The 16770-nt window shown below is 57.8% G+C and overlaps 3 protein-coding genes across 5 annotated transcripts; 2 read left to right on the top strand and 1 right to left on the bottom strand.

The window, feature by feature from the left end:
- Nucleotides 1-420: 420 nt before the first annotated feature.
- Nucleotides 421-3634, top strand: PIP4P1 (phosphatidylinositol-4,5-bisphosphate 4-phosphatase 1). The gene is made up of 7 exons (XM_066570159.1): nucleotides 421-496; nucleotides 658-833; nucleotides 1113-1219; nucleotides 1885-1990; nucleotides 2473-2525; nucleotides 2633-2723; nucleotides 3093-3634. Exons 1-7 carry the CDS (start codon nucleotides 424-426, stop codon nucleotides 3237-3239), a joined length of 753 nt encoding a protein of 250 aa, XP_066426256.1. The 5' UTR covers nucleotides 421-423; the 3' UTR covers nucleotides 3240-3634.
- A 4-nt stretch (nucleotides 3635-3638) lies between these two features.
- On the bottom strand, nucleotides 3639-9837 carry APEX1 (apurinic/apyrimidinic endodeoxyribonuclease 1). Of its 3 annotated transcripts, none has more exons than XM_066570157.1 (5): nucleotides 9408-9837; nucleotides 8725-8835; nucleotides 8487-8644; nucleotides 7568-7760; nucleotides 3639-5213 (listed from the first exon to the last, which is right to left on the bottom strand). In XM_066570157.1, the coding sequence occupies exons 2-5, from the start codon at nucleotides 8774-8776 to the stop codon at nucleotides 4699-4701; spliced, it is 918 nt and encodes a 305-aa protein (XP_066426254.1). In that variant the 5' UTR covers nucleotides 8777-8835; nucleotides 9408-9837; the 3' UTR covers nucleotides 3639-4698. The 3 variants fall into 3 exon arrangements, with proteins under 3 accessions (XP_066426254.1, XP_066426252.1, XP_066426255.1); XM_066570155.1 differs by having other exon boundaries at nucleotides 9370-9837; XM_066570158.1 differs by lacking the exon at nucleotides 9408-9837 and adding an exon at nucleotides 9243-9263.
- Nucleotides 9332-15084, top strand: OSGEP (O-sialoglycoprotein endopeptidase). The gene is made up of 11 exons (XM_066570154.1): nucleotides 9332-9866; nucleotides 9946-10065; nucleotides 10683-10858; nucleotides 11397-11492; nucleotides 11597-11646; nucleotides 12301-12379; nucleotides 13016-13081; nucleotides 14279-14369; nucleotides 14656-14731; nucleotides 14812-14910; nucleotides 14989-15084. Exons 1-11 carry the CDS (start codon nucleotides 9752-9754, stop codon nucleotides 15026-15028), a joined length of 1008 nt encoding a protein of 335 aa, XP_066426251.1. The 5' UTR covers nucleotides 9332-9751; the 3' UTR covers nucleotides 15029-15084.
- The last annotated feature ends 1686 nt before the right edge of the window (nucleotides 15085-16770 follow it).

Genomic DNA, 16770 nt, shown 5'->3' on the forward strand with positions numbered 1-16770 from the left:
GAGCGGCCAATGGGAGGGCGGGGTGGGCGGGGCGGTGCCGGGAATAAAGGAAATGGAGGCGGGGAGCGTCACGTGACGTGCGAGAAGCCAATGGGAGCGCGGGGAGGGGAACGCGGAAGAGCGGCGCGCGGGCGTTGCCAGGACAACGGCGCGTTAAAGGGAGGCGGGGGTATCACGTGGTGTGGCGTGGCCAATGGGAGAGCGCAATGAGGACCCGGAAGAGAGGCGCGCTGGCGTTGCCACGGCAACGCCCGGTGATAGCGAGGCGGGGGCGCCACGTGACGCGAAAAGAGCCAATGGGAGCGCGCGGTGCGCCTCACGTGAGACGGCGCGGCCAATGGCGGCGCAGGTGGCGGCGGGGCCGCCCCCTCGTGACCGGTGCGGGCCAATCGGGCTCGGGGGGGCGTGGCGCAGGGCGCTGTCATGGCGGACGGGGAGCGATCGCCGCTGCTGCCGCCCGAGGCGGGGCCGGGCCCGGGCGGGGCCGCGGCCGCCGGTGAGAGGGGGCGGAGCCCCGCCGGGTGCGCGGGGTTTAATCCGGGAGCGGGGTCTGGGTGAGGCGCCGAACCGGGAGGGGCGGGGCTTAGCGCGCTGAGGGAAGGGCGTGGCTTTGGGGAGCGTGGCTTCGTTCGTAAATCACCGCTCTCCTATTGGCAGGCGGCGCCGGGGCTGGTCCGGGCGAGGCCCCGCCCCCTTACTCGCCATTGGGCAGCCCTGAGGCGCCGGGGGCGGGGCCTCCGGCTGTCACGTGTCGCGTGTGCCAGCGGCCAATCAGCGTCGAGGGGAAGACACACCAGCACGTTGTCAAGTGCGGGGGGTGTGGCGAGGCCACGGTGAGGGGGCGGGGCCTACATGATGGGGGGCGTGGCTTTCAGTGCAAACGAGTGGGCGAGGTCTGAGAGGGTGGAGTGGGGATGGGCGGGGTTTGAGCTAGGTAAGGGGTGTCTGAGTGGGTGTGGCTTCAGTGAGGGGGCGTGGCGTCCAGGGGCTGAGTGGGCGGGGCTTGAAGTGGAGGATGGGCGGGGTTTGGGATGGGTGGGCGGGGTCCGAGGCTGGCAGGCAGGCTCGGGGGAAGTGTCCCAGCTGAGGCCACGCCTCCTTTGCGGCGGCAGCCAATCAGGACGGCCCCCGGCGGTAAGAAGTATGTGCGGTGTCCCTGTAACTGCCTGCTGGTGTGCAGGGCCTCAGCGCAGCGCATCGCCTGCCCGCGGCCGTACTGGTCTGTACTGGGACGGACTGGGAGAGACTGGGAGGGGATTGGGGGCTACTGGTTTATACTGGGAGGTGATTGGGGGGGACTGGGAGGGGATTGGGGGGCACTGGGAGGGACTGGGAGGGGATTGGGGGCTACTGGTTTATACTGGGAGGGGATTGGGAGGTCACTGGTTTATACTGGGGGCATTGGGAGGAACTGCGAAAGGGTTAAAGGGGGATTTGGAGTTACTGGTTTGTACTGGGAGGGACTGGGAGCCATTCTGATCCATACTGGGAGCACTGGGAGAGGATTTGGGGTTACTGTGTTAATACTGGGAGGGACTGGGAGCCATTCTGATCCATACTGGGAGAGGATTTGGGGTTACTGGTTTATACTGGGAGGGACTGGGAGGGACTGGGATGGTCTCTGGGCCATACTGGTCCATACTGGGAGCACCGGGGGGGTTCCCTGGGTGCCCTGCCCACCTCCCAGTGGCTCCCAGTATAACCCAGTTCTCCCAGTAAGAGGCTCCGGGGCCGTGCAGGGAGCACTGGGGGGGTTCCCAGTCCATCCCAGTGGCTCCCAGTATAACCCAGTTCTCCCAGTAAGAGGCTCCGGGGCCGTGCTGGGAGCACTGGGGGGGTTCCCAGTCCATCCCAGTGGCTCCCAGTATAACCCAGTTCTCCCAGTAAGAGGATCATCAACCTGGGCCCGGTGCAGACGGGCGCGCCCAGCCCTGACCCCGCCCCCGGGGGCGTGCGCGTGGCCTGCGCCCACTGCGGGGGGCCCTTCCTGGTGAGACACGCCCCCTTCGGCCACGCCCACCTCATTACGCATGCCTGACCAGGCCCCCCTTTGTGGCCACGCCCTTTCCTCCCTGATTGGCCCCGTTGTGCCCGCCCCTTCCTGCTGAGCCACGCCCCTTCCACTTCAAGCCCTGCCCACTTAAAATCACACCTTTGAAAACAAATCCCCCTTCAAGCCCCGCCCACTTAAGCCCCACAATTAAAGCCACACCCTTTAAAGGCCCACCCTTTAAAGCCCCACCCTTTAAAGCCCCTCCCACTTAAGCCCCACCCCTTAAATCCTGACCCACTTAAGCCCCACCCTTTAAAGCCCCTCCTCTTCAAGCCCCACCCTTTAAAGCCCCACCCACTTAACACCTCCCATCCCCAAACTCTGCCCCCTGAACCCTCAAACCAACCCCTCCCACCTTCTGCCCCGCCCCCTCTGGCCCTTTTTCCCCACCCATTTGACCACGCCCCCTTTCCCCGCAGTGGGCGGAGCTCCCCGAGCGCTCATTGGCTCGCTGCCCGCACTGCCGCAAGGTGTAAGTCAGGCCCCGCCCCCTTTTCCCCGCGGCCACGCACCCTTTTTATGTGTGGGCGTGGCCTAGCCCCCTGCCAGAGCTGACCACGCCCCTCTGGCCCTGCCCAGGTCCGCGATTGGCCGGCGGTTCCCACGGCGACGCTGCCTCTGCTGCCTATTGGCCGCCCTGCTGATGGGCGGGGCCGCGGCTGGGCTGGCGGTGAGGGGCGGGGCCAGGGGGGCGGGGCCAAAGGGGGGCTGGGGGTGGAGTCTGGTGGGGGTGAGTGTAAAGGGGCGAGGCTAAAGGAGGAAATGGGTGGGGCTTGAAGGGGAGGGGCTGTAAGGGGTGGGGTTTAAGTGGGAGGGGCTTTAAAGGGTGAGGCTTAAAGGGGAGTGGCTTAAGTGGGTGGCGCTTTAGATGGTGGGGCTTAAGTGGGTGGAGCCATAACGGGTGGGGCTTCCATGGGCGTGGCTCTGAAGGGCGTGTCAGAAATGGGCGTGGCTTAAACGGGTGCAATGTAAGGGGTCAGGGGAGGTGTCAGGGGGCGTGGCCAGGTCCTGACCACGCCCTGCTTGTCCCCGCCCCCAGGCCGGCACGTGGTGGGCGTGGCGCCGGGGGGCGCGGTGGGTGCCGGCGGCGTGGGCGGTGCTGGGGGCGGGCGCGGGGGCGTGTCTGCTGCGGGCGGCCTATTGGGGCTGCGTGCGCGTCAGCCAGCCCCTCCCACCGCGCGCCTGACCACGCCTACCCGCCCGGACACGCCCCCCGCGCCCCACGGGACCCGCCCCTTCCTTCTGGGACCCGCCCCTTTCCTTCTGAGGCACGCCCCCCTGTCATGGGATACGCCCTGTTCATCAAAGGACACGCCCCTTTCATCAAAGGACACGCCCATGGGCGTGGCGTGTCACTATGACATCACACAACCACGCCCCTTCGTTATTGGACAACTCGTCCCCTTCTGGCCCCGCCCCTCCTTTATTTTGCATGGTCCCGCCACCTCCCGCATGTCCCCGCCCACTTGTACATAAGCCCCGCCCCCTCCCCGTGTACAGCGTTATTTATTGGCCACGCCCACCGAGGGGCGTGGCCCCCATCTGTAAATAAACCCGAAACCGGCATTTTTCACCCCAAAATTCACTTTTATTAAAAGATAAAAGGGAGGGGAGGGGCTTGAGGGGGCGGAGCCAGGGGAGGGGACTAAGGGGGCGGAGCCCTAGGGGGAGGGGGAGGGGCCAGAAGGGTTTTGGGGCAGTTTTGGGTGATTTTGTGTCCGAGCTGCGGTGGCAGCACCTGAGAGACCCAAATTTGGGTAAATTTGGGTAAAAACGGGGGAGGAGAGCCATCTTGGGGCTGATGACGTCATCAGAACCCTGTTTTGGGGCAATTCGGGGAGGTTTTGGGTCAATACTTGATTGAAAGCCGTCTTGGCTTTGGTGACGTCATCAAGACCCGACTCTGAGACATTTCGAGTGAATTTCGGCCGGTTTTGGGCCAAACTGAGCCAATTCCGGCCCAAAGCGCATTGAACCAATGGCGCCAAACTCCAAATTTGACCGATTTTGAGCAGATTTAAGCCAATTTTGGGCCAGAACGTGCCCATGACCAGAAAATGCCATGAACCTCGAATTTTGAGCCAATTTGAGCCAATTTTGAGCGAAATTGAGCTGATTTTGAGCCATGGCCAGAGAATGACACGAACCTCGAATTCCAGGCAAATTTGACCCAATTTAAGCTGATTTGGGGCCAATTTAATCCGACTTTGGGCCAATTTAAGCCGGTTTTGATCAAATTTAATCCAATTTTGGGCCAATTTAAGCCGACTTTGGGCCAATTTAAGCAGATTTTGGGCCTTTTTAAGCCGATTTTGGGCCAATTTAATCCAATTTTGGGCCAATTTAAGCCGGTTTTGATCAAATTTAAGCCGATTTTGGGCCAATTTAAGCCGATTTTGACCCAATTTAATCCAATTTTGGGCCAATTTAAGCCGGTTTTGATCAAATTTAAGCTGATTTTGAGCCGATTTTGAGCCAATTTAAGCCAAATTTGACCCAATTTAATCCGACTTTGGTCCAATTTAATCCGATTATTGACCTTTTTAAGCCGACTCTGGGCCAATTTAACCCGGCTCCGTGCCCAACACTCCGACCCAGAACCCAACACCGCCCTAAGGCCCCGGTTTCGGCCCGGTTTCCGCCGCTCAGAGCGCCAGCAGGGCGGTGACGGGGCAGTGGTCGCTGCCCTGCACGGCGCTGCGGATCTTGCAGTCGCACAGCGCCCCCAGCAGGCGCCGCGACACCACGGCGTAGTCCAGCCGCCAGCCCACGTTCCGCGCCCGCGCCCCGCCCAGGTAGGTCCAGAAGGTGAAGGCGCCCCGGGCCTCGGGGTACAGGTGCCGGAAGGAGTCCGCGAAGCCGGCGCCCAGCAGCCGCGAGAAGCCCTCGCGCTCCTGCGGCGTGAAGCCGGCGCTGGCGCGGTTGGCGCGCGGGTGGCACAGGTCGATCTCGGCGTGCGCCACGTTGAGGTCGCCGCAGAGCAGCACGGGCTTGCGGGCGTCCAGGCGGCGCAGGAACTGCAGGAAGGCGGCGTCGAAGCGCAGCCGCGGCTCCAGGCGCACCAGGCCCCGCCCGGCGTTGGGCACGTAGGCGCAGACCACGAAGAGCGAGGGGAACTCGGCCGTCAGCACGCGGCCGTCCACGTCGTGCTCGGGGTCGCCTGGAGGGGGACAGAGTGAAACGGGGGTGACTGGGAGGGACTGGGAGGGACTGGGAGGGGATTGGGAATGACTGGGAGGGACTGGGAGGGACTGGGAGGGGATTGGGAATGACTGGGAGGGACTGGGAGGGACTGGGAGGGGATTGGGAATGACTGGGAGGGACTGGGAGGGACTGGGAGGGGATTGGGAATGACTGGGAGGGGACTGGGAGGGGATTGGGAATGACTGGGAGGGGACTGGGAGGGACTGGGAGGGGATTGGGAGGGACTGGGAGGGGATTGGAGGGGATTGGAGGGACTGGGAGGGGATTGGAGGGGATTGGGAATGACTGGGAGGGGATTGGGAGGGACTGGGATGGGAACTGGGCCGTCCACGTCGTGCTCGGGGTCACCTGGGAGGGGAAAGAGTGAAATGGGAGTGGATTGGGAGGGACTGGGAGGGACTGGGAGGGGATTGGGAATGACTGGGAGGGACTGGGAGGGACTGGGAGGGACTGGGAGGGGATTGGGAGGGACTGGGAGGGACTGGGAGGGACTGGGAGGGACTGGGAGGGGATTGGAGGGGATTGGGAATGACTGGGAGGGACTGGGAGGGACTGGGATGGGAACTGGGCCGTCCACGTCGTGCTCGGGGTCACCTGGGAGGGGACAGAGTGAAACGGGGGTGACTGGGAGGGACTGGGAGGGACTGGGAGGGGACTGGGAGGGACTGGGAGGGGATTGGGAGGGACTGGGAGGGGATTGGGAGGGACTGGGAGGGACTGGGAGGGACTGGGAGGGACTGGGAGTGAACTGGGAGTGAACTGGGAGGGACTGGGAGGGGATTGGGAGGAACTGGGAGGGACTGGGAGGGACTGGGAGGGACTGGGAGGTTGATTCTGGGGATGTTTGGGGTGGTTTTGGGGGTGATTTCAGGGCAGCTTTCTGCACAGTCCTGTGGCAGTTTTGGGGCGATTTCAGGGCGGTTTGGGGTCGATACGTTTGGGTGATTTTGGGGTGATTTGGGGCAGTTTCGGGGTGGTTTTGGGGCAGTTTCAGGGCGGTTTTGGGTTGATAGGGTTGGGTGATTTTGGGGTGATTTGGGGCAGTTTCGGGGTGGTTTTGGGTTGATAGGATTGGGTGATTTTGGGGCGATTTCCAAGTGGTTTTCAGGGCGATTTTGGGGCATTTTTTGGGGCGATTTCAGGGTGTTTTGGGGCGGTTTTCAGGACACTTCCGCGGCAGTTTTGGGGCAATTTTGGGGCCGTTTTTGGGGTGATTTCGGGGCAGTTTCGTGACAGTTTTTGGGGCAGTTTTGGGGTGGTTTTCAGGTGAGTTTCAGGACAGTTTTGGGGCAGTTTTTGGGACAATTTTGGGCCGGTTTTGGGGTGGTTTTCAGGACACTTTCGGGGCAGTTTTGGGGTGATTTTGGGGCGGTTCTTGAGGCAGTTTTGGGGTGATTTTGGGGCAGTTTTAGGACAGTTTTGGGGCAGTTTTCTGTGTGGTTTTCAGGACACTTCCGTGGCAGTTTTGGGGCAATTTTGGGGCCGTTTTTGGGGTGATTTCGGGGCAGTTTCGTGACAGTTTTTGGGGCAGTTTTGGGGATGTTTTCAGGTGAGTTTCAGGACAGTTTTGGGGCAGTTTTTGGGACAGTTTTGGGGCAGTTTTGGGGTGGTTTTCAGGACACTTCCGTGGCAGTTTTGGGGCGATTTTGGGGCCGTTTTTGGGGCGGTTCTTGAGGCAGTTTTGGGGTGATTTCAGGGCTGTTTCAGGACAGTTTTTGGGGCAGTTTTCTGTGTGGTTTTCAGGACACTTCCGTGGCAGTTTTGGGGCCGTTTTTGGGGTGATTTCGGGGCAGTTTCGGGACAGTTTTTGGGGCAGTTTTGGGGTGGTTTTCAGGTGAGCTTCAGGACAGTTTTGGGGCAGTTTCTGGGACAGTTTTGGGGCAGTTTTCAGGGTGGTTTTCAGGACACTTCCGCGGCAGTTTTGGGGCGATTTTGGGGCGGTTCTTGAGGCAGTTTTGGGGTGATTTCGGGGCTGTTTGAGGACAGTTTTTGGGGTAGTTTTCTGTGTGGTTTTCAGGACACTTCCGTGGCAGTTTTGGGGCCGTTTTTGGGGTGATTTCGGGGCAGTTTCGGGACAGTTTTTGGGGCAGTTTTGGGGTGGTTTTCAGGTGAGCTTCAGGACAGTTTTGGGGCAGTTTCTGGGACAGTTTTGGGGCAGTTTTCAGGGTGGTTTTCAGGACACTTCCATGGCAGTTTTGGGGCAATTTTGGGGCCGTTTTTGGGGCAGTTCTTGAGGCAGTTTTGGGGCAGTTTTCAGGGTGGTTTTCAGGACAGTTTTGGGGCGATTTTGGCCGGTTTTGTGGCGCTCACCGATGCCGTAGGTGACGTCCAGGGGCTCTGTCTTGGCCAGCAGCCCCACGCCGCTGTAGCCTGGCCGGTCCTTGGCGCTGCTCCAGAACTGGTGGGGCAGCCCCGGCAGCTCCCGCAGCTCGGCCGGCACCGCCGAGGCCGCGCACTTGGTCTCCTGCAGGCACAGCACGTCCGGCGCCTCCTCCTGCACCCACTGGGGGGGAAAAAACGCACGAAAATGGCAAAATCTATAAGAAAATACCTAAAAACGGGAAAAAACCCCAGCGAAAACGGTGAAAGTATGGCAAAAAACAGCCCAAAATTAACCCAGAAAGGGTGGAAAAAGCAATTCCTGCAGGCAGAGCACGTCTGGGGCCTCCTCCTGCGCCCACTGGGGAATAAACACCCAGGAAGAGATAAAATCTATCTGAAAATATACAATAATGGTAAAAAAATCACCCCGTCAAAAATGGTGAAAATGCGGTGAAAAAACCAGCCAGAAACGGTGAAAAACCCCAATAAAATAACGCCAAAATTAACCCAGAGTGGAAGGAATTCCTCCTGCACTCACGGGGGGGAAAAAACGCACAAAGATGGTGAAAGTCTATTCTGAAATAAACAAAAATGGTGAAAACCCCAGCAAAAACAGTGAAAAATGGCCCAAAAATAGTTGAACTCTCACCAAAATGAACCCAAAGTAGCAAAAACTCCTTTTACACCTACTGGGGGGCAAAACCCCCCAAAACCGGTTAAAAATCTTCCAAAATAACCCCAAAATGAATAAAAAAATCCCCGCAAATCACCCAAAAATGATGAAAAAAGGTCTAAAATCAAAATGAAAAATTTCCCTCCAAAACTTCTGGTTGGCTCCTCCCACCAGCACAAGCCCTTCCCCATCCTCAAAAGCCCCTCCCTCATGCCCACAAGCCCCGCCCCTTACCTTGGCACCGCCCTTTTTCAGCCACGCCCTCAGCCCATCCACGTTCCATGACGTCACCTTGAGCGTCCAGCGCCGCCCATCGGGCGTGGTCTCGCGGGTGGGCGGGTCCTCGTAAAGCGGGGCCGGGGACGCCTTGGGGGCCTTGGCGGGGGCGGGGCCTGAAGGGGGAGGGGCAAAAGGTTAGTACTGGTTTATACTGGTCCATACTGGTCTATACTGGTCTATACTGGTCACTCACCGGCCTCGTCCCCGCTCCCGTTCTCCTCCTTCTTCTTCCCGCGCTTCGGCATGGCGCTGACCCCGCCCCTTCCGCCGACGGACACGCCCCCTCGGCCTTTAAGCTCCGCCCCTACACCGGGGAGAGAGGACAGCGTCAGCGCGAGCCAATCAGAGCGTGCCGGGGGTTTCAACCCCGCCTCCACGACACAGCCCGGTCAATCAGAGCGCGCCGTAGCTTTAACACCCGCCTGCCCTCATAATCCGGCCAATTAGAGCGCGCCATGGCTTTAACACCCGCCTCCCCTCACAGCGCAGCCAATAAGAGCGCGCCTCCCCTCACGCCGCGCCAGCCAATCAGCGCCCGCCGCCGCCACGTGCGGCCCTGGGGGCGGAACCGGGCCCGAACCGGGGCCCAAACCGGGAGCGATCGGGCCCAACCCGCCCTCCACCGTCTGTCAATCATCTCCTTCTGTGACCAATCACCGCCTTCCGTTCTCCCCGTTAAACCCGCCCCCTCCTTTTCGGTCCCTCCCTCACCTAATCAGAGCACGCCGTGCCTCACCCGTCGGACCAATCAGAGCGCGCCGTGACTCAGGCCCCCCCCCCCCAACTCATCAGAGCGCGCCGTTCCTGAGCTCGCGGGACCAATCAGAGCGCGCCGTACCTCAGCCCCTCGGAGCGACCAATCAGCGACCGCCGTACCTCAGCGCACGGGACCAATCAGCGCCCGCCGTGCCTCAGCGCGGGGGACCAATCAGAGCGCGCCGTGCCTGAGCGCGCGCGGGACCAATCAGAGCCCGCCGTGCCTCAGCGCGCGGGACCAATCAGCGGCGGCGGCGGGAGCGGCGGCTCCGCGCGCGCGGGAAGCGATGGTCAATGGCGGGGCGTGGCCGGAACCGGAAACGCTCCTGAGGCTGGGAGAGAATTGAGGCGGGAAACGGAAGTGACGTAGCGGAGCGGCGGGAGAAGCACCGTGAGGCGGAGAACCGGCGGAGCGGCGGCGTGACGTCACAGCGGCGGCGGCGGCACACAGCGGGCGTGACGTCATGCCGACCGTGCTGGGCCTGGAGGGCTCCGCCAACAAGGTGGGGGCGGGAGTGGTGCGCGACGGCGCCGTCCTCAGCAACCGCCGCGCCACATACGTCACACCGCCGGGACACGGTGACGTCACTTCCCTTTTTTCCCGCCCCGCTTCCGTTCCCGGTGCCTTTTCCCGGTTCTAATGCCGGTCTTTCCGCAGGGTTCGCCCCCGGGCCCACCGGGCGGCACCACCGGGCCGTGGTTCTGGGGCTGGTGCGGGCTGCGCTGAGCGAGGCGGGGCTGGAGCCCCGCGACCTGGACGGGGTGGCCTTCACCAAGGGTATGGGACCGGGAACGGTTCCGGGACCGAACCGGGACCCCATAAATCGGTTATAAACCCCACAGACTCCATAGATCCGTTATAGGCCCCATAAATCGGTTCTAGGCTCCAGAGATCCGTTATAGGCCTCATAGATCCCTTATAGGCCCCACAGTCCCCACACAGCCCCGGGAGCTGGACGGGGTGGCCTTCACTAAAGGGACCGGGACCGGTAACGGAACCGAACCGCGACCTCATAGATCCCTTATAGACCCCAGAGAGCCCATAAATCCCCCATAGATCCTGTACAGATCCCATACATTTGTCTTTTGGGGTTCCCATTGGGGTTTGTGGGGGGCTTTGGACAATCCCATGCACCCCGGGAGGGGGGGATTGGACGATCCCATTCATTCCCGGGGGGGTTTTGGGGGGGATTTTGGGGTTTTTGGGTTCTTACGGACCCTCCCACTCCCCCGGGGGGGTGGTTGGACAATCCCATTCATTCTTGGGGGGAGTTTGGGGGTTTTTTTTGGGGTTATTTTGGCCGCTCCCATCACCCTCGGGGGGGGGGGTTATTTATTTATTTATTTATTTATTTATTTATTTATTTATTTATTTATTCATTTTTCCCGGCCCAGGCCCGGGCATGGGCTCCCCGCTGGCGGTGGTGGCGGCCGTGGCCCGGACGCTGTCGCAGCTCTGGGGGCGGCCCCTGCTGGCCGTCAATCACTGCCTGGGCCACATCGAGATGGGCCGCGCCATCGGCCTCGCCCCCGACCCGCTCGTGCTCTACGTCAGCGGCGGCAACACCCAGGTGCCGCGATAGGGCCGCGATAGGCCGCGATAGGGGGCGGGGGGCGGCCGGTATCGCGGGATATCGCGAGGGGGGAGGGAGGGAATGGGCGACATCGTGGGATATCGTGATAGCAGAAGCTATCGTGATAGCAGGATAGCTGCTTTCATGACAGGAGTGGGAGGGAATGGCCAATATCGTGACGGGGATGTGAGGAAATAGCTGCTATCGTGAGCTATCATGACGGGAGCGTGAGGAAATGGGCGGTATCGCCATGGGAGAGGGAGGGAATAGCCAATATCGCGATGAGAGATGGAGAAAATGGCTGATATCACAGAATATCGCGATGGGGGTGGGAGGAAATGTCCAATATCGCGAGATATCGTGACAGGCCTGTCAGGAAATGGCCGATATCATGACGAGGGTGTGAGGAAATGTCCGATATCGCGAGATACCGTGATGGGACTGTCAGGAGGTGGCTGCCATCGTGAGATATCGCGACGGCAGAGGCGGGGCCCAGCCCCTATCGCGATAGCCACGCCCCCTGCCCGCCCCGCAGGTGATCGCGTACGCGCGGCGCCGGTACCGGATCCTGGGCGAGACCCTGGACGTGGCCGTGGGCAACTGCATCGACCGATTGGCCCGGCTGCTGCAGGTGGGACACGCCCACCGGGACACGCCCACCGGCCACACCCCGGGCTGACCCCGCCCCCAGAGCCGACCCCGCCCACAGAACTGACCCCGCCCCTTTTCCCGCAGATCCCAAATGCCCCCAGCCCTGGCTACAACGTGGAGCAGCTGGCCAAGAGGTGAGCCAAAACCGCCTGAAATTACCCCAAAAATGAGCCCAAAAGTGACCCCAAAACTGAGCCCAAAACCTCATGAAATTACCCCACAATGGAGCCCAAAACTGACCCCAAAGTCCCCTAAAATGACCCCAAAAGTGACCCTCAAAACCTCCTGAAATAACCCCAAAACTTAGCCCAAAATTCCCTGAAATTACCCGAAAACTGAGCCCAAAGTGACCCCAAAACTTAGCCCAAAATCCCCTGAAATTGCCCCAAAACTGAGCCTTAGACTGACCCCAAAAGTGACCCCAAAACGTCTTGAAATCACCCCAAAGTGACGCCCAAAATCCCCTGAAATTACCCCAGAAGTGACCCCGAAACTGAGCTCAAAATCCCCTGAAATGACCCCAAAAGTGTCCCCAAAAGTGACTCTAAAACCTCCTGAAATTACCCCAAAACTGAGCCCAAAATCACGGGATTTTACCCCAAACTGACCCCAAACCCCCCTGAACCAACCCCAAAAACCCAAAGTGACCCAAAATCCCGGCTTTTTCCCCCAGATCCCTTTAACTGGCCCCAAATCCCGGAATATTTCCCCAAAGTGGCCCAAAATCCCTGGATTTTACCCCAAACCCCTGAACTGACCCAAAATCCCGGGATTTTCCCCCAATCCAGGGGTCGCCGCCTGCTGCCGCTGCCCTACGTGGTCAAAGGCCTCGACGTCTCCTTCTCGGGGCTGCTCTCCCACCTGCAGGTACCAAAAACCCCCAAATTCACCCCAAAACACCGGGGGCACCCCAAAACCTCAAACTGACCCTAAACTGACCCAAAACTGATCCCAAAACCCCAAATCTCACCCCAAAACCGACCCCAAAACATCCCAAACCATAAAACCTTAAAACTGACCCCAAAACTGACCCAAAACCACCAAATCTCATCCCAAATCTGACCCCAAAACATCCCAAACCATAAAACCCCAAAGCTGAGCCCAAAACTGACCCAAAACCACCAAATCTCACCCCAAAACCGACCTCAAAACATCCCAAAACCCTAAAACCTTAAAACTGACCCCAAAATTCACCTGGAGACCGCAAAATCCACCTGGGGGTCCCCAAAATCTCTGGGATTGACCCCAAAATTCACCTGGAGACCCCAAAAACCCCAGAACTGACCCTAAAATCTCTAAATCTGACCCCAAAATCCACCTGAGGACCCCAAAATCCCCAAACTGACCCCAAAACTGACCCCAAAACTGACCCAAAACCATGAAAATTGATCCCAAAATTGACTTAAAAATCCCCAAATCTGCCCCCAAAATCCACCTGAGGACCCAAAAATCCCCAAAATTGCCCCAAAATTGCCCCAAAATTTGGGTTTTTTTCCCCCGCAGGCCGTGACCCCAAAGCTGCTGGAGTCGGGGGAGGCGACCCCGGAGGATCTCTGCTTCTCCCTGCAGGTAATTAGGGGTAATTAATTGGGGTAATTAATTGGGGTAATTAATGAGGTTGGGTTAATTAACGAGGTTCCGGATTAGTCAGTTGGGGTTTGGGATCAATTAATTGCAGTTTGGGATCAATTAATTGCAGTTTGGGGGGCTTAATTGGGGAATTGGGGTTTTGGGGGTTGGAAAATGGGATTTAATGGGATTTGGGGGGGGGTAATTAATTGGGGGTGATTAATGAGGGTCTGGGTTAATTAATGGGGGCTGGGGGAGTTAATTTTGGGTGCGATTTTGGGACATTATGGGGACGTTTTTGGGGTGGTTTTTAGGCCATTTTTGGGACGTTTTTGGAGCCATTTTCGGGACAGATTTGGGGAAATTTTGGGCCATTTTTGAGGTGGTTTTGGGGCCATTTTTGGGGTGGTTTTGGGGCATTTTTGGGCCATTTTTGGGGTGGTATTTGGGCTGTTTGGGGCCATTTTTGGGAGCCATTTCCAGGACATTTTTGGGATGGTTTTTGGGGCCATTTTTGGGGATTTTTTGCGACATTTTGGGGGTAATTTTAGGCCGTTCTCGGGGCCATTTTTGGGAGGTTTTGCGACCATGTTTGGAACATTATTTGGACATATTTTGGGTCATTTTCGGGGTCTTTTTTGGGACATTTTTGGCATAATTTGGGGTCATTTTGGGGACATTTGTAGGCCATTTTTTAGGTGATTTTTGGGACAATTTTGGGCCATTTTTGGGCCAATTTTTGTGCAGGTTTTTGGGCTGTTTTTGGACCATTTTCCCAATATTCTTGGGATAATTTTGGGCCATTTTGGGGCCGTTTTTGGGTGATATTTTGGCCATGTTTAGGGGCCATTTTTAGGATATTTTTGGGGTGGCTTTTGGGCCACTTTTAAGACATTTATGGGCATTTTTTGTGCAGGTTTTTAGGACCTTTTCGGGCCAATTTTAGGACATTTTTGGGAAGTTTTTTGGTTGTTTTGGGACATTTTTGGGATAATTTTGGGCCATTTGGAGGCTATTTTTTGGGTGATATTTGGGCCCTTTTTGAGGCCATTTTTAGGACGTTTCCGGGCCTTTTTTGGGACATTTTTGGGAAGTTTTTGGGCTATATTTGGGGACATATTTGGGACCATTTTGGGACAATTTGGGGCCGTTTTGGTGCCATTTTTGGGTCATTTTTCTGCCGTTTCTGTGTCCCAGGAGACAGCGTTCGCCATGCTGGCTGAGGTCACTGAGCGGGCGCTGGCGCTGACCCGGGCCCGGCACCTGCTGCTCGTGGGGGGCGTGGCCTGTGAGTGGGCGGGGCCACACCTGCCGTGGGCGGGGTCACACCTGGGATGGGCGTGGTCACACCTGGGGGCGCAGTCTCCCCTGGAGATGGGCGTGGCCTCACTTGGGGTGGGCGTGGCCACATTTGAAGGTGGGCGGGTCACACGGGAGGGGGCGTGTCCATCCAAAATTAGTCACGGCCGAATGGGCGAGGCCCAGCTCTGCATAAAGAGGGGCGCGACCTCCATTTGCATGCGGGGGCGGAGCCAAGGGCAGGCAACGCCCACGTAACGCCCACCTGTGTGCAGGTAACCATCGGCTGCAGGAGATGCTACAGAGCATGTGCAGGGCCCGGGGGGCGGAGCTCTGCCCCGTCGATGACAGGTGAGGGCGTGGCCTCCCTCTGAGGGGCATGGCCTCCTTTGGAAGGGGGCGTGGCACACCTGTGACCTTTGACCTCGCAGGTACTGCATCGACAACGGCGCCATGATCGCCCAGGCCGGCTGCGAGATGCTAAGGGTGGGGCAAGTGACAGAGCTCAGCCAATCAGGGATCACGCAGAGGTCGGGGGAGTGTGGCTGGGTGGGCGGGGCTGGGTGAGGATTGTCCGGGCTCTGACCTTTGACCTCTGGCTGTGGCAGGTACCGGACAGACGAGGTGGAGGTGACCTGGCGGGATTGAGGTGGCCACGCCCAAACCGGCCACACCCACTTAATAAAATATTCCTCCCCACTCCATCTTCTGGCCACGCCTCTTTCTATGTGGATGATGTCATTGAATTGGTGACCCCGCCCATTTGGAGAGGACCAATCATCTTCTTTCATTTCTTGTCAATCACTGGTGGAACCCTGCCCTATTGCTGTCAATCAGCTGCAAGCCACGCCCCTTGCTATGGATTACATGAATCCTTTATCTGTCAATCATCTGCTGCAAGTCACGCCCCTTACATTGGGTTACAATATTGCATTACCTGTCAATCCACAGCTAAAGGGCACGCCCTTTAACTTAGGTTACATGACTGCCTTATCTGTCAATCAAGCGCTGCAGGTCACGCCCCTTGCATTGGGTTCTGTAATACCTTACCTGTCAATCAATAGCCGCAAACCACGCCCTTCTATCAATCGTGCGTCAGTTGCATAACCTCAGACCTCTCCTGCCTAGTGGCCAATCGGATTGGATAGGGGCGAACCACCAGCCAATAGGAGCGCGAGGGGGCGTGGCTTTGCTGAGGGGCCCGGTGGGCGTAGGCGGGAACGGCTCAGTCCGTGAGGGGCCGGCGAGGGGAGCGCGAGGGTAAAGAGTAAGTGGAAAAATGGCGGCTGTGAGGGAATGGAGCTATGTCTGTCTGTCTGTTTATGTGCGTCTTCCTATCGCGACATGGCGCACGATCGCGATCCCGACCCGCGTTCCCCCCGTCGCCGCCAGCCGCGGGCGCTCGGGGTTTTAGCGGCGTCGCAGAGCAGCGGCGGCTCCTTCTTCACCCGGCGGAGCAGGGCAGGGAACGCTCCGGGGCTCCGCCGGCATTTGGGGAGCCGCACAAACGCTCCGGGGGGCTCCTAGGGATTAATTAATTGGGGGGGAATGAATTTGGAAGGGATTAATTGTAATCCGGCGGCCCCAGTTCCGTCCCACTCTGACTCCGCTTCTCTCCCCTCAGGCGGAGCCGCCGGCGGGAAGCGCATTCTGGAGGATCTTCGCTCTATAACTTTCCTTTTTTGGTTTTTTTTTTTTTTTTTGCTTTTTGGTGGTTTTGTGAGGTTTTTGTTGCGGTTTTAAACGTTATTTTAAGTTTTTTTTGCTTAAACAGAAGGTTCTCAATTAGTTTTCTTTCACGTTTTTCTCCCGACACCACGTGTCCCCCCATCCTCCCCTGCAGACCCAATTTCTTGTACTTTAATACCTATTTTTAAGGCAGATTTAACGATTATTCATTGATTTATAACTTTCGGTGGAATTTTTTAGCTTTTTTACCCTTGTTGGGATAATTTTTCCCCTCAGGAATGAGTCGCTGCCGGGAAACCGCGCCCCGATGATCTCGGCGCTATAAAAGTAAAGTTTTAAACCATTAATTTGCATTTTTTTAAAATAATTTCCCCTTCAAGGAACTCTTTTCGCATTTTAAATTATCAGTTCGATTTTTTAAAGGAGTTTCTGGAAGGTTTTTGCCCGATTTGAGGCGCTTTTGCCTCATATTTGCACCCTCAGGATTTGCCCCCCTCCACGTGTTCTCCCTCTCTTTTAATATTACCCAAACATTAAACGCATTAAAATAAAAAACTATAAAACCTTTTGCACGAGGATTACCTCCTGATTATTGCTTTTTATGGATTTTAATTTTTTTTTTGCCTTTTTCGCCCATTATTACCTGTCCGCGCCGAGAAAACACAAAAATATCCAATTTTATCCCTTTATTTTCTATTTTT

This window comes from Molothrus aeneus, unplaced genomic scaffold (genome assembly GCF_037042795.1).
Source record: "Molothrus aeneus isolate 106 unplaced genomic scaffold, BPBGC_Maene_1.0 scaffold_240, whole genome shotgun sequence".
Classification (NCBI taxonomy): domain Eukaryota; kingdom Metazoa; phylum Chordata; class Aves; order Passeriformes; family Icteridae; genus Molothrus; species Molothrus aeneus.

What these genes read in the sequence shown, in the direction of transcription:
- APEX1 (XM_066570157.1), bottom strand. Translation starts at nt 8,776, where the DNA reads ATGCCGAAGCGCGGGAAGAAGAAGGAGGAGAACGGGAGCGGGGACGAG. An exon ending in CGGGAGCGGGGACGAGGCCG is followed by an intron (nt 8,645 to 8,724) that starts GTGAGTGACCAG and finishes CTCCCCCTTCAG; the next exon opens with GCCCCGCCCCCGCCAAGGCC. An exon ending in GGACGTCACCTACGGCATCG is followed by an intron (nt 5,214 to 7,567) that starts GTGAGCGCCACA and finishes GTCCCCCTCCAG; the next exon opens with GCGACCCCGAGCACGACGTG.
- OSGEP (XM_066570154.1), top strand. Translation starts at nt 9,752, where the DNA reads ATGCCGACCGTGCTGGGCCTGGAGGGCTCCGCCAACAAGGTGGGGGCG. An exon ending in GTGGAGCAGCTGGCCAAGAG is followed by an intron (nt 11,647 to 12,300) that starts GTGAGCCAAAAC and finishes CCCCCAATCCAG; the next exon opens with GGGTCGCCGCCTGCTGCCGC. An exon ending in CTCTGCCCCGTCGATGACAG is followed by an intron (nt 14,732 to 14,811) that starts GTGAGGGCGTGG and finishes TTGACCTCGCAG; the next exon opens with GTACTGCATCGACAACGGCG.
- PIP4P1 (XM_066570159.1), top strand. Translation starts at nt 424, where the DNA reads ATGGCGGACGGGGAGCGATCGCCGCTGCTGCCGCCCGAGGCGGGGCCG. An exon ending in GCCTGCCCGCGGCCGTACTG is followed by an intron (nt 1,220 to 1,884) that starts GTCTGTACTGGG and finishes CAGTTCTCCCAG; the next exon opens with TAAGAGGATCATCAACCTGG. An exon ending in TGCCCGCACTGCCGCAAGGT is followed by an intron (nt 2,526 to 2,632) that starts GTAAGTCAGGCC and finishes GGCCCTGCCCAG; the next exon opens with GTCCGCGATTGGCCGGCGGT.